This window comes from Chanodichthys erythropterus, chromosome 6 (genome assembly GCF_024489055.1).
Source record: "Chanodichthys erythropterus isolate Z2021 chromosome 6, ASM2448905v1, whole genome shotgun sequence".
In the NCBI taxonomy this organism is placed as follows: domain Eukaryota; kingdom Metazoa; phylum Chordata; class Actinopteri; order Cypriniformes; family Xenocyprididae; genus Chanodichthys; species Chanodichthys erythropterus.
The window spans coordinates 6020406-6036433 of record NC_090226.1 but is presented as its reverse complement, the minus strand read 5'-3'; the positions used below and the strand labels follow the sequence as shown (position 1 = coordinate 6036433).

General features: G+C 36.5%; 1 protein-coding gene across 4 annotated transcripts in view; it reads left to right on the top strand.

Moving 5' to 3' along the window:
- The window catches only part of LOC137021439 (uncharacterized), a 61133-nt gene extending 56751 nt beyond the window's left edge, over window positions 1-4382 (top strand). For all 4 annotated transcript variants that reach the window (XM_067387866.1, XM_067387865.1, XM_067387867.1 and 1 more), the window contains 7 exons: window positions 2244-2321; window positions 2461-2479; window positions 2647-2698; window positions 2811-2880; window positions 3256-3351; window positions 3981-4030; window positions 4148-4382. In XM_067387866.1, coding sequence (XP_067243967.1) covers window positions 2244-2321; window positions 2461-2479; window positions 2647-2698; window positions 2811-2880; window positions 3256-3351; window positions 3981-4030; window positions 4148-4237 — 455 coding nt within the window. In that variant the 3' untranslated portion in view covers window positions 4238-4382. The remainder of the gene's footprint in view (window positions 1-2243; window positions 2322-2460; window positions 2480-2646; window positions 2699-2810; window positions 2881-3255; window positions 3352-3980; window positions 4031-4147) is intronic.
- The last annotated feature ends 11646 nt before the right edge of the window (window positions 4383-16028 follow it).

Sequence of the window (16028 nt, the reverse complement as noted above, 5' to 3'; positions counted from 1 at the left end):
GCACTATTTACGCGTGACTGTGAGCAGGTGTAGATTTCTTTCGTACCAACTAACATTTGGAAAATACGAACATTTTAATGAATCCGAAAATTTACGCCAGAACCACTTTACACGATTTACACAAATTCGTTCTGCTCTTGTTTCATGAATGAGACCCTATGGGTTTAAATATACTATAAGGGGTATCTGAATATGTTTTTTAAATGCATAGATAGTATATTAAAAGCACATTTTAGTTCATATGTCTCAAAATAGCACATTTGAGTACACTTAGATTTTCTTAAGATTATCTTAAGTACTACTAAAAAAGAATTTTATATTATATTTATATGAAAATTTGATGTTTATCTGCTTACCCCCAGCGCATCCAAGATGTAGGTGACTTTGTTTCTTCAGTCGAACGCAAATTATGATTTTTAACTGCAACCGTTGCCGTCTGTCAGTCAAATAATAGCAGTGATTGGGAACTTGAACAATAAGAGTCGAAAAAACTTCCATAGACAAATCCAAATTAAACCCTGCGGCTCGTGACGGCACACTGATGTGATCTCTCGCGCTCATTGAAGTATATGGGCGAGACATCACTTCCGTCTTCAGAACGTGTTTTTTGACCTCACTAACAGGAAGCTGAACGAAGTTGGACATTGTGGTGTATTAGAGGTAAAAATTAAATAAATAATGTTCGGTTTCTCACACAAACAGATCGTTTCGTGTCTTAGGACATTAATGTGTCGTCACGAGCCGCAGGGTTTAATTTTGATTTGTCTAAGCAAGTTTTATTTACTGTTATAGTTGAAGTTCCCAATCACTGCTATTATTTGACTGACAGACAGCAGCGGTTGCAGTTAAAAATCATAATTTGCGTTCGACTGAAGAAACAAATTCACCTACATCTTGAATGCACTGGGGGTAAGCAGATAAACATCAAATTTTCATTTTTGGGTGAACTATCCCTTTCAGTACATTATAGAAGTGTACTTTTTTTTCACCTGGGATGTTTACAGTTTTTTTCGATTGCTAAACGACAGTGAGCACAACTGGAGCTACATGTGCAAAACTCTAACTACAGTCTGCACTACCAACAGTCACCTGAGCTAAACAGTTAACACATGACTCAAAACAGGCTCAGTGCAGCCAAACACTGTGCACAACCCTCACTGAGATAACACACACTGTCACTCAGAACACACTGAGAGGAAAAACACTAGCATCAAACACCATCACCGAAAATACAAACTTTTCATCTTTTACAGTTTGAACAATTTCAGTGACTTCATACAAAGTAATATTTTCTTCAAAGAAAAGAGTGACATTCTTTCACATGATTTATTTAAATTTTTAGAACATAACAGTTCTTTAAGGTACAGTTTTTTACAGACGCTAGGACACATTTCTCAATACTTAGGTCACTTTTGCAAAACTCTTCACACAGTGAGCGCAACAGAAGTCTATGTGGGCTAAACTGAGGATCAATTATCATTGCTTTGCTGTCAACCTTTGCTAGTGTTCTGGAAGAATGAGTTGATTTGAGACATGAATTAAGTGTTTTGGTAGATTTAGTGCATTTTGAATGTGAAATGAACTGCTGTGCCAAGATGAAAGTTGGTTAGGAGAACTGTGTGAAGAGTTTTGCAAAAGTGACCTAAGTATTGAGAAATGTGTCCTAGCGTCTGTAAAAAACTGTAATAAAATATATTTTAAAACTTAAAACTTAATGCTATAAAACAATTGAATTGTATCTGTGTCAGTGGATGGTGTGTGTACAAATTCTTGTATTTTGGAATTACTCAGTGCAAAAAAATAAAAATAAATAAACAACATAAAATATTGACGAATTCTGCATCATGTCTGATTCATTCCAGTAACATATATTGCAGTGAATTATAAACAGAGATGTGTCCTTGTTTTACACAAGAAAACATTGTATAATGCTACATGTTGTTAGTGTTTTTTAGGTCATTGTTTTGTGGGTGACAAAGTGTGTTTGTCGGCTGTCAACCTTTGCTAGTGTTCTGGAAGAATAAGTTGATTTGAGACCTGAATACAGTGTTTTGGTAGTTGTAGTGCATTTTGAATGTGAAATGAACTGCTGTGCCAAGCTCAAAGTTGGTTAGGAGAACTGTGCGAAGAGTTTTGCAAAAGTGACCTAAGTATTGAGAAATGTGTCCTAGTGTCTGTAAAAAATTGTAATCATCATTTTGCACATAAACATGTATTAAAGTGTTGGTTTTGTTTTGACACAGAAACATGGTTTATAGTTCTGGTTTCCACTGGTGTTGGTGTCATTCTGACTGGATTCATCTGTCTGTGTCGGTTTGCAAGTAAGTAAAGTTTATAATTGTTCACTCCATGCTGTTCAATATAGAAATGATCACGTGAATTTATCATTAAAACAACAGAGAGTTGACCAAAATACTGGAGTAAAAACTGAACATAATACAGTAGCTCATTGTTTTCTAGGTAAAAAAAGAAGAAAACAGTAAGTTTTTGTTTTTGTTTTTTATGGTTTTAGTTTCAGTTTTAGTTAACTATAATAACCCTGATTGTAGTCTATGAGCTTTATGTGCAAATGTTTATCACCTTATCTGATATATGCATACATGAAAAGATGCCATAAAGTAAAAAATATTTGATATTTCATCTTAGCAATAAAATGAGATCAAAAAGATCAGATATTCCCAGTCAAGAAATTGGTATGGTGAGTACCTTTGTATTAATCTTTAAAATAACAAAGTAATAAATATTTATAATACCATAACAAGTAGGAATGGCTGAAATGGACGAGACCTTAATTCTTCTTTGTTTTTAAGAGTTCTGGACCTGCAGAGACATATTCTCTGATCACTTCTGTACCAGCCGCATCTCAGCCCATATCTGTGGGTAAGAGAACATCAATCTCAGAAAGTGTGAAGCTTAGAAACAGATGTCACAAAGAAAGATAAAACAAAACTGCTGAGTTAAAAACACCACATAGTGATCATAGCTTCTCAGAAACTGGTACCATTTCCTCTTTCAAATCTTCAGCAGATCAGCATTATTAGCCACATCTTCTCTTAAAGGAACAGTTCACACCAAAATGAGCTATTTTACATAATGTTTACACTGTACAATGAAAGAAGCAGTGATGAGAAGATGTAAAGCTTTTAAATGACAAGTTTCAATCTTTAGGAGAATCCATTTCACATTTGTCCAGTTGTTTTGGATGGTTTTCTATTGACTCTGTTTGACCCTCTTCATCATGCTGTTCCTCTAAAGGCCTTGAACACCCAAATTCCCATCAGGACAACACACCAGATCCCACAGCGATGTACTCTTTCATTATGGCTGAAAATTCAATGTACCAGCCCTCAGGTAAGTATTTTCATTAGAGTGGTCATGATGAATCAAATCTTACTTGTTCTTTACTAATGGTTATTAGTAAAGAACTAATGAACTAATTACAAATGGTTACAGTTGTGGTCTGATGGTTAGAGAGTCGGACTTGTAACCTGAAGGTCGCAGGTTTGAGTCTCAGTGCTGGCAGGAAATGTAGGTGGAGTTAGTGAATGAACAGCGCTCTCTTCCACTCTCATTACACACAACTGAGATGTCCTTGAGCAAGACACCTAACCCCTAATCACTCCCCGGTGCCACAGCAAATGGCTGCCCACTGCTCCGGATGTGTGTTCACAGTATTTGTGTGTGTTCACAACACGTCATGTCACTTTACTATAAAAACATGTTGTGGTTTCAAAACTTCCTTAGTTTTGCTCACATAAAAGCATCGAGAAGCTTGACCCACCCAATCACAATGACCTCACGCAGAGGAAGTGGAACAAATACTAAATTCATCATAACTGTTGCACAATCAGTCTGAGAGGAGATGATTCTGCTGTGCCAAATGTCATTGCTTAAAATATATTAAAGCTTTATGACAGAGAACTTGTTCATTCATGGTCAAAACATGTTATTGAAAGTGATATGATGCTTCTGCTTTACAGAAGTTTTGGTCACTACTCAACAGAAACAGGGAAATACAGTGGAAAATGAGGTGAATATATATACAGTCACACCCCAAACCCACATAAACAAATGAGACACCCATCATGAACAGAATATAAAAACTTATCTTGTCTGTCTTTTCAATCGTTATTTCTTCTTCTTTAAGAATGTTTACCACCTGTACTGCACGATCCCTGACAAACCAGTTCAGTCAAACGCAGCAGATCAAGTCTACAGTTTGGTGAAGATGCACTGATGAGCTTCAAGTTTCATTATGTATTCATTATAAATAAAATATCATTGCTTGCTTACGAATAGGTTTTATTTTCATCATTTAGTGTTTGGTGTTGAATGCATTGTGACCTCTGTGATTTTCTCTAGCTCAATACTGCTTTGTAAGAATTGCTTGGGATTCAATAAGCTGAACTAAAGCATCCAATGATGAATGATAAAATGTTTTTGTGCAAACTAATTTCAATATATTTGTAAAGAAAATTCATGTCTGCTGAGTGTTTTATAATGGATGCTGGCTGAAGAAGCGTGTTTTGGAGGTGTTTCCATAGGTCAGTAGTGTTTATGTACAATGATTCCCACAGGATTTTGTGAGACTTTGAGGGGTTGGATCTGTGTCCCTGTTGGAGGGCATGTTTTCAACACTGTGGTTAAATGAATAATGTCACTTATTACTCACCCTCATGTCGTTCCACACCCCTAAGTTCTTCATTCATCTTCGGAACACAAATTATATTTTTGATTAAATCCGATGGCTCAGTAAGGCCTGAATTCACAGCAATGAGCAATGGGCCCATTTCAAAACACTGCTTCGGAGCTTTGCAAATCAGATCAGTGACTTGGATCTTGTATCAAACGGCTAAACTGCTGAAATCGCATGACTTTGATGCTCTGAATCACTGATTTGATTTGCAAAGCTCCGAAGCAGTGTTTTGAAATTGGTCCATCAATATATTATTAAAAAGTCATTATTTTTTGGCGCACATAAAGTATTCTTGATGCTTTATAATATTAAGAACAACTGAACTCACATGAACTGTTTTAAATGTGTTTTTAGTACCTTTATGGATCTTGAGAGAGGAAATGTCATTGCTTTGAATGCAGACCTCACTGAGCCATTGGATTTAATAAAAAATATCTAAATTTGTGTTCCGAAGATGAATTAAGGCCTTACGGGAGTAGAACGACATGAGGGTGGGTAATTAATTACACTATTTAAATTTTTGGGTGAACTAACCCTTTAAAATGAAAATTTACCCACCCTCATCCAAGGTGTATATGACTTTCTTCTTTCAGATGAACATGATCAGAGTTAAATTAATAATCACCCTGATGCTCCCAAGCTTTATAATGGCAATGCATGAAAACCACCTGTTTGAAAGTCAAAAAAGTGCATCCATCCATTATAAACGTACTCCACATGGCTCTGGGGGGTTAATAAAGGCCTTCTGAAGCAAAGTGATTCATTTGTGTAAAAAAAAAAAAAGAATATATATATATATATATATATATATATATATATATATATATATATATACAGTACAGTCCAAAAGTTTGGAACCACTAAGATTTTTAGTGTTTTTAAAAGAAGTTTCGTCTGCTCACCAAGGCTACATTTATTTAATTAAAAATACAGTAAAAACAGTAATATTGTGAAATATTATTATAATTTAAAATAACTGTTTTCTATTTGAATATATTTCACAAAGTAATTTATTCCTGTGATCAAAGTTGAATTTTCAGCATCATTACTCCAGTCTTCAGTGTCACATGATCCTTCAGAAATCATTCTAATATGCTGATCTGCTGCTCAAGAAACATTTAATGTGTACAATTGTACAAAATATTTGTGTACAATTTTTTTTTCAGGATTATTTGATGAATAGAAAGTTCAAAAGAACAGTGTTTATCTGAAATCTAATCTTTTGTAACATTATAAATGTCTTTACTGCCACTTTTGATTGATTTAATGCATCCTTGCTGAATAAAAGTATTCATTTCTTTAATTTCTTTTCAAAAAAATAAAAATAAAAATTCTTACTGACCCCAAACTTTTGAACGGTAGTGTATAATGCTATAGAAGCTTTGTATTTCAGATAAATGCTGTTCTTTTGAACTTTCTATTCATCAAGGAATCCTGAAAAAAAAAATTACACAACTGTTTTCAACATTGAAAATAATCATAAATGTTTCTTGAGCAGCAAATCAGCATATTAGAATGATTTCTGAAGGGTCATGTGACACTGAAGACTGGAGTAACGATGCTGAAAATTCAGCTTTGCATCACAGGAATAAATTACACAGTTATTTTAAATTGTAATAATATTTCACAATATTACTGTTTTTTACTGTATTTTTAATTAAATAAATGTAGCCTTGGTGAGCAGACAAAACTTCTTTTAAAAACATTAAAAATCTTAGTGGTTCCACTTTTGGACTGTACTGTATATATTTACCATGTTATGAAGTAAAATAAGTAGCTTCCGGCCAAACGGATTCTACTTATGTCTTAAGTGTAATTTTACATAGTATGTCATGGCATAGCATAAAACCAGTATTGCGCAAGTTACGCTTTAGACCTAACTTGTCTGGGTTAGTTATGATTAAATTATTAATCAATGTCACTGGTAAACTGGTAGAACATTTCAAAGCATCAAAGGAATTGTCTCCCGTTTCAAAAGTTCTGTACACAAATCAGTTAAATTCAGTTTGTACAAGAGCGTGTGTATATTGCAAAAAAATAGTATTCTGTGAAATAGTATAAATAAACCCATTATGCTGCAAATGAACCAAAGAACATGCCAGGTTTAAATAAACCACTGCTGGGTTTGTCTATTTTGGCTCACGTGGGTTGCTAAACAACCCAAGGTGGGTTATTTCAACACATCGGTTTTAGAGTGTCCACTAATCTACATAAAAATCTACATCAGTGCATTAAATGGTTTCCGGTCTGATGCACCTGCTTCCTAATTCATCTATATTGTGAGTCTCATTTTGTCTCTTTTTCTCACACTCACTGTAATGGAGTTGTTCATCTTCATCGCTTTTCAGCTTCTTATGGAGGTTCAGTCTTACAGTAAGTGATCTTTGTTTTTGTAGTAGAACATTCAAACACACAAAACTACAAATGATTGAAAACAGTGGAATAAGAAACTGCATGTCTTTTTCTGGAGGAATTATGTGTACATATTCTTAAACCTGCAATGCATGTAAAGGTCTTATTTGAAGCCTCAACCAGAATATGCTTTAACTGAAAAGTGATTGATCTGGAGTTGTTGCAGAGTTCCCTACTGTACGCTCAAGATGTTTTTAGAGAGTCCAGCTCAGTGAAGATGAGCTGTGGGAATCCTGAAAATACAATGAGATTCTCATTTGGATCAGTGAGGTTTCACTACCAAGCAATTTAAGCAATTTCTATAGCAGAAACCGAGTATTAAAATCTTACTCCTTAAACACTGTATCTTTATGGCTGAAATAGTATTATTAGTATACTAGTATGCCATTTCAAATGTAACCTGTGGGAATAAAAACTGTTGCGTTTGGCCTGATCTGCTACATCACAGTGCACATGTGGTAAGTGTGGTCGTTTGGTCTAAACTTTCATCTATATAAATTTACTATATACAATATATAAAATGATTTCCTGTGGTCTAATGTTCTAGTCCTCTCATTGTGTGAAGCTCGTTCTGTCTCTTTTCTCACACTCGCTGTAATGGAGTTGTTCATCTTTGCTTTTCAGCTTGTGAAAATTCCCGTCATACAGTAAGTGATCTCTCTGGTTTCTTAAAAACTGCATGTCCATGTCCATATGTAGTGAAAAAAAATGTTTGATTGTGTAAAATATTACAGCATAAACTATATTTGATACGAACACATGAACTATAAGCTAACTCACATATTCATTTTGTTTTTGAATTCCTATTAATTCCGGCTGTAATCAGCTAAAATATTGGCTTACTTATGGCAGTCAGATTAATGTTTCTAATTGACGCTAACATAAAGAGAATATGATAAAATTCCGATTACTATTCTTGTAAAGAAAATGTCAATATGTGTATCTGTTTTGGGTTGTTTCAGAATCTCCTGCAGTAATAGCATCTCCAAATGTTCTGAGTCCAGCTCAGTGAAGATGATCTGTGAGACTCCAGCAGATGTTACAGTGAAATTTTTTTTTCTACATAAACAGTGAAACAGAGAAAAATATAACAGTCAGTCCATCTTGTGAGCTCGATCTCACTGGTGCTGAAGTGCTCAGATGGGCAGCTGTAAAATCACCTGCATCAATCAACATTACCTGTACTACATTATACATAAGCACAGGATTGACACGATCATCTCATTCTCCTGATGGCACAGTGACGGTTTTAGGTGAGATATCTCACTGCTGTCCTTCAACACTTTGAAGTCACAAATTCAAAAACCATCTCCTCGCTCTGATCCAGTGACAGTAACAGTGCAGAGAAAGTTCTTCAAAAAATCATATCTTGAAACAACTGACGAGAAAAGTAATATTTTTTTTCTCAATGTTTTAACAGCGACTATTACTGAGGACAACTGCCAGAAAAATTTGTCACATAAAACACACCATATGACCATATATACTACCTTACATCTCAACATATATGTAGAACATTCGTATAGTAAAGCGTTTCTGATATTTTTATGCTGCATTATATGATATGCTGTAATATTAATACCAGTAGCCTTCTAATTACGTTTTTTTTCGATTGCTAAACGACAGTGAGCACAACTGGAGCTACATGTGCAAAACTCTAACTACAGTCTGCACTACCAACAGTCACCTGAGCTAAACAGTTAACACATGACTCAAAACAGGCTCAGTGCAGCCAAACACTGTGCACAACCCTCACTGAGATAACACACACTGTCACTCAGAACACACTGAGAGTAAAAACACTAGCATCAAACACCAACACTGAAAATACAAACTTTTCATCTTTACAGTTTGAACAATTCCAGTGACTTCATACAAAGTAGTATTTTCTTCAAAGAAAAGAGTGACATTCTGTCACATGATTTATTTAAATTTTTAGAACATAATTCTTTAAGGTAAATGAAAATTAGCAGTTTGCTTCAATAGTCTGTAGTAATTTACGGAATTACAGTAATGAGTTACATATATATATATGTGTGTGTGTGTTCACTAACAAGTCTCAAACAAGACACCTGCTTTCAGCTGAAATTGCAATGTTTGAAAGGCACAAGGTTGAAATCTATTCTGTTTTGAATGTGTGGTTCACAGTTTTGACAGCAGTGTGTTAGCATTTGAACAAAGTGCTGTAAATCCACAGTGTTGTGCAGGTTGTGGTTAAAGTCATGGGATAAGTGTGTAGAGTTTTGAAAACTGTGTTCAAGCAATGAAAAACGAACTAGAGTTTGGTCCACATGAACTGCTGCTGTGCAGACTGTAGTTTGCACATGTGACTCCAGTTGTGCCCACTGTGTTTAGCAATCGAAAAAAACTGTAAAGTATTTCCAGACTAAATGGACTCTGTGACATTGTTAAATTCTCTTTGCAGATTCAGTGGCGACCTCTACTGGTGAAACTCTGACAACAGAAATTGATATTCTGAATATCTGTAAGAACAACTAAAACAAACCTTAAAAATTCTTCTCTCATGATCATGTGATTTGGTATATTCATTTAAAATGAATTTAATAGTAAAAAAAAAAAAAAAATCTGATTTAGTGCTGTATTCATCATTCTCTTATTGCAATATAAACATATATTAAAGCCTTATTTTGTCTTTTGTCAGTCTCGTGGCTTTCGGTAGTGCTGGTTTTCACTGGTGTTGGTTTATTTCTGTCTGGACTCATGGGATTCATCTGTCTCTGCCACTTTGATAGTAAGTTTAGTTCTGCATAATCTGAGCTCCATGATATAGAAACATGATAATAAAGTGTGCATCTGTGCAGGTTCTGATGATCTTCTCACAGAAAACATGAAATATTCATGATCAATGATTTATTTGTGCATTTCATAATTTAAAAAATAATAATTTGCCTCATAATCCTCAAAATCATGTGCCGTCCTACATTCTTACTTCTTTGAGAAGTTGTTTCACTTGGATATACGTCACAATAGAGAAGAAAAGACTATCGCAACTTCCCTTTCATGTCAACTTTAAATGTTACTTTTACAAAACTTCCTTCCATCTTTCAGAGTCTGTGAGTACAAGAAACGTTACATGTGGCCTGTGGCGTAACTTTGTTATGGTGGTGCTGGTTACATCAGAAATGTACTGACAAATGCACAAATAATAACATTACTGTCCATAAACAATTTTTTTTTAGCTTAATTTGACACAGAATGCATGTTTAATGTGATAGTCTACTACAATATAATGTTGTTATGAGTATTTACATTAATGAATGAATACCTAGATCTGCATTAATGATTTGTGTGTCCTAATGGACTGGCGGTAAAATATTTGTTAAGTGTGCCAGATGTTCTGGGTTCTAAACCAGTGCTTTTTTTTTTTTTTTTCTCATTAAATCCAAGGATGTGCATCAGTGATTGTATATCAAGAGCAGGGACACGTTTTTGTGCATTTTGTGATTTCAACAGAAAAAATTGAGAGTCTCTGCAACTGTTACGGGATACAGGAGACGAACACAGTAGTAACAGGTATTGGCAGGCCCGGATTAAGAACATGTTGGGCCCTGGGGCTATAGCAACACTAAGGGCCCCCTTTCATATGATTGCCATGCCACAGTATCTTGTACCACAAGATTTTTTTTTTATTATTGTTATTATTTTTATATTTTTACAAATGTCATTTTATCAAATCATTTTATATAAGCACACTAAATATTCCATGCTATTTAACATATTTTAAAATATATTTAACATATAAAATACTTAACATATTTTAAAATTGTATTGCAAATATTGCTGACACAATAATTCTTTCCTCTGATTAACACAAAATAAACTATTTTGAAGAATGTGGGTAACCAAACAGTTGATGGTCCCCAGTGATTTCCACATTATATATTTTTTTTTCCTACTATGGAAATGTAACCTAACAGCAACTGTTAGGTTACCCACATTCTTCAAAATATTTTAAGAAAGAAACTCATTCAGGTTTAAAACAACTTGAAAGGGAGTATGTGATGACAGGATTTTAATTTTTGGGGTGAACTATCCCTTTAAGGACAAGGGTCCGCATGCTAACTATTAGGATGCTGTCACTTAAAGACCTGCACGTTTCCGATTTTCTCAACTCACTTCAGACATAACCAACTGTGTTTATGTAAACCTTTTGTGTATTTGACAGTATTATAGCGCAATCAGACGCGAAACATGAAGTAGTCAGGTGCTGTTTGACAGGCTTAAGTGTGTGTGCAGTGCACGCTTTGGGTGTATGGGGTCAGAAAAAGCGCATCTCAGAACAGCACACGAATGACATGTTTAACTGGCAGGGCTTTAAAGTACATGCAAATAAAGAATTGATTGCGAATAAGTGCAGTGTCCCGTGGGTAACTCTACCGCTGTGTTAACTTGTGATGTGAATGTGTCGAGGTCGAGTTGTACGGATGCGGCACCAGAACTGCAACTGATAAAATGTGCTTCAAAGGCAGATAGTGGAGACAAGTCACTCGACATTGGTGTTCGTCAAAAAAACAGTAGGAAAGTTAATTCGGGATTTTTACACGGGTGATGATGATGAGAGAATTCAAACGGCAATAAAATCAACCGACCTGTCCCTGTAAATGTTGAAAACACCTTATACGTTTTAATGAGAAACAATTACCATCCGAATAGGTCTTAACTCGTGATAAAAATAATAACTTGATGCAGCTGCTATCTCACCTTTTTCAACGTGTAAAGCACGCAGAACGGCGACGGTGTCGGTGGGTAAAGATAATTGTGAGCTGCCGCTGCACGCGGGGTCTTCCACTGGCTCGGATGTTTTATGTGAACCGAAGCAGTTAGTTAGTTTTGTAATTTTTGCTGTAAGATTAGCATCCCTTTTCACCCTTTCAAGCTTATTTTTCCTTTTTTGCGCACCACTATCACTTTTTTTTTTAATCATTTTGAACACAGCGAGGCTGAACAAGCAATAAAGGCCAATTTTCTAGTCTAAATGCGATAGCATAACGCAAAGAGGCGTTTCCCGATGTCATGGCACGAATTGTAACGTGATTTTGATTGGACGGTGATTTATCAGTCAGGCACATTTTCCAATATTTTTTTCTTGTTATTTTAGGTGCGTTCACGCGGCCTTGTAATTCTTGTAGTTACGAGATTCTAGCTTGTAAAAAGCTTTCACGTCCTCGTAGAGATCGTAATTACAGCTTGTAAGCTGGTAGTTTTCTGAGAGCTCCCACATGTTCCACGTGGCCGCTGTACCACCTGACCGCTGTAGATTCATTTAGGTGTTGATAGTGGTGTCATGGAAACGCATAATTCCTAGTCCAAGGACCAAAAGGACGTGAACAGCTCCGAATATAACGTCACGTGTTGTCATGTCAAGATTTCGGTAAATACGAGGTGACGTGAACGCAGTATTTATTAGACACAAATCAACCACCTTTGACTTGTCAATCTAATTTCCTCCAGCCAATCACGGGCCCCCTCTACCCGCGGGCCCTGGGGCTTCAGCCCCACCTAGCCCTTATGTTAATCCGGCCCTGGGTATTGGTAGTTTTATTGACCACAGTAGAGTTTGCAACAACAGACAGGTGAGTGAACTGAGGATATATGGATATAAGCAGATGATATGAGGAATAGTTACTGTCCTTTCTTTTTCAGGTTGAGATACGTTGGAGCTTAGAGATCGCTGGAGTTATCTGGAGCTGGCTGACACACACCCACACAGCAGACGAGGCACACGAAGGGAAGGAGAGACGCTGGAGACACACGGGCGGACTGGCCATCTGGCATACCGGGCACTTTCCCGGTGGGCCGGCGTGCTTTTTGGGGCCGACGGTCGCCGACCGCAAAACAAAAATGAAAGTGAAAGTGGTAGGCCTAGATCGGCAGCCCAATACTTTTTCAATAAGTAGTAAAGCAATACAAACGCAAACGGCCGTTTTAAGTTTAGAAACATTTTGAGTCACCCCTCCCTTGCCTCACAGTGGTTTGGTCCACCGCGCACGTCACTCGCTTGTGTGTAGATTATGTAGTAGTCCGGCGGCGCCGGCGGGAGAGAACAGTTCTTTAGACAGAGGAGTTCCAGTAAGTCGGCTGTCAAGGCTATTTTATTCAAAAACATCGGATGAAGTGATTATTTTCTCTTTAATGCTGACGGTGCTGAGTAATTATTCATAACTAAAAACTTAAAAAATTCAAATACACACATAAAATAATGCCAAAATGCCTGTCTTGGCGAGTATTCATGTAAACACAGTCAGTTGTTTTAAACACATGTGTAACAATATAATGGATCAGCAGCCTAATATACCTGCTGCCAAATTATATATCAAATTATATCTACATGGCAGTTTTTCCCCATGATATCTATGTCCAAATTGTGGCCATTGAAAATACTGAGTGTCTAGTAAGGAAAACCACTAGCCACAGTGGCTGGCGAGCACTGATGGCAATGCAATTAATCATACCATGCAACAACAACAACAACAAAAGATGATAATTGATGATTTTTTTCCCCTATTTTAGCGATTATAATGTTACCTAGCTTGTTTACCATAGCTTGTTGGATATGGCACCCACACCAACAACAATTAACATTGTGATAATAATATGTAAACTGTAATAAGGCTAATAGATTTACTGTTGTGTGTTGGGTTATGCTCAGTGTGTATTCATCGTATTTTGGTGACTTGGTTGTAAACAACTTAAAAAAAAATGTGTATATATATATATATATATATATATATATATATATAATGAAATTATATAATTGTTAATATATAACTATATAGTCATTAAAATATATATATATATATATATATATATATATATATATATATATATATATATATATATATATATATAATAAAAAGTGGAAGGACAGGTGGTATTTGTGATCTTATGTGGTGGTGGGCCGGTCTGGGCCAAAATGCCAGGGCCGATTTTTAGTCCCAGTCCATCCCTGTGGAGACAGGTGAGTATACGAAGAGGAGTCCTTAAGGTAAGCATCACATGGAGTATAGAGATCGCTAAGACATGTGACCAACTGGGTGGCAACGTCAGAACGCAAAGAATTATGGGTATGTTTGGCCAGTTTACATGGGCTGGCATTGCAGGCTAGTGTTCTGGCATGAAAATAATTAAAAATTAGCGTGATAAACAGAATATAATCCTACAAAATGCAGCGGGCTAAAGAAAACATTGTCGGACCATACTGCCTAAAACTAAATCCCAATGCAAAGACGAGATATGACGAGAAAATAAAGGGAATCAAAGGACTGGATCCTTAAGAGCAGCGCGACTGGTCAACCGTCAAACTGTTGCCCAACTTCCAGCACCCATATATATATATATATTAGAGAGAGAGAGAGAGAGATTTGAAGCCCCCTCATAAACACTCATTTGTCCTCCTTTTGGAGTTGCGCTGAATCAGCCTAAAAAACCCGCTCTAGAATCTTTATTAGGACGCTGCAGCATAGCGTTTAATGCCGTAAGATCTGGTCAAACAAACGATTGTCTGAAAGCGGTGTCAAATAAATATATATCATTGGTTAAAAACGTAAACAAGCCGGCTGGCTACGTCATATCACGTTTTGTATATGTATTTCTGTTATTTCCAGAAGTCCAGAAATTGTATGATTTCAGGCACTGTGCACTTTGCAAGACTTTTTTGAAACAGACATCACAATGTCTTGAATAAATACAAATACTGTGAACAAACACTTTTTGCCTCTTCTGTTACACATAGGTCTACATCAAATTGTCTGGCAATGAATTCTTTTTCAGAATCACTGTATCATGATACCATCGATATAATGGACAAAATTGTATTACGAGTACATTGTAGTCGCGAGTACATCAGAGTCCTATGCAATTATTCTTGCCTCACTAAATGCCGCAAAGTGTCCTCCTTTTTGGTGTTATGGAAATGGCCACCATATATATAATTTTACACACAAATGTACATTTACACACAACTACATGATATTAAGTGTTAGTGCATACACACACAAAGTTTTCAGTAACTTCAAGTCGCTGCAACAGGCCCAGGTTTACAGATGGATGGGTCCAGAACCTGGAGATTGTAAAAGTGGGGCAGAAAACTGTCTTCCGTTCAAAGGTATGCTAATGTTTTTAGCACACACTCCTCGCTCTCTCTCATCTATCTGCATGCAGTCAGAATTCCACAAACCTGTGTGTGTGTGTGTGTGTGTGTGAGAGAGAGAGGGAGGCGCGGGCGCGATCGAACAGTGGAAACATAAAAACATACTCCGTCATTTTGTTCATACAGGACATCTTTCAAACTGCAAAGTGTTTACTTATATTTGTGTACGCACAATAAAACACAACATTGTGCTTTTGTCAAAATGTAAACTTGTCAAACTGTAACCTACAACTGTCACCCAACCAAAATCTCACACACACACACACGCTGGTTTGTTGAATTCTGACTGCACGCAGATAGATGAGAGAGTGAGGAGTGTGGTGCTTAAAACATTAGCATACATTTGAACGGACGACAGTTTTCTGCCCCACTTTTACAATCTCCAGGTCCTGCATCCATCTGTAAAAAAGACCTGTGCCTGCTGCAGCGACTTGAAGTTACTGTATAAAACAGCAGGTAAACGGCATCTTGAACACTGCATTCTTCCCTCCATGCAAAGAAGTCTGGCGCCTTGTGTACTGTATGTTTGTGCCGCAGATTCCCAAAATGCTTTGCGTTCACCACCGAGAATACGTCATGATGACGACACATTAGCAATCTCTATATGCGAACGAGACTGGACATAGAGTGCTGTGTGTGCTTTGTAGTGCTGTTGATGAGTGAGGTGATGAGGTGCAGGTTGCGGTGATTAGTACTCAGGAGACTGTGAGCGTTGTGGTTGGGTGACGTAGGAACCTGACGTGTCTGTGA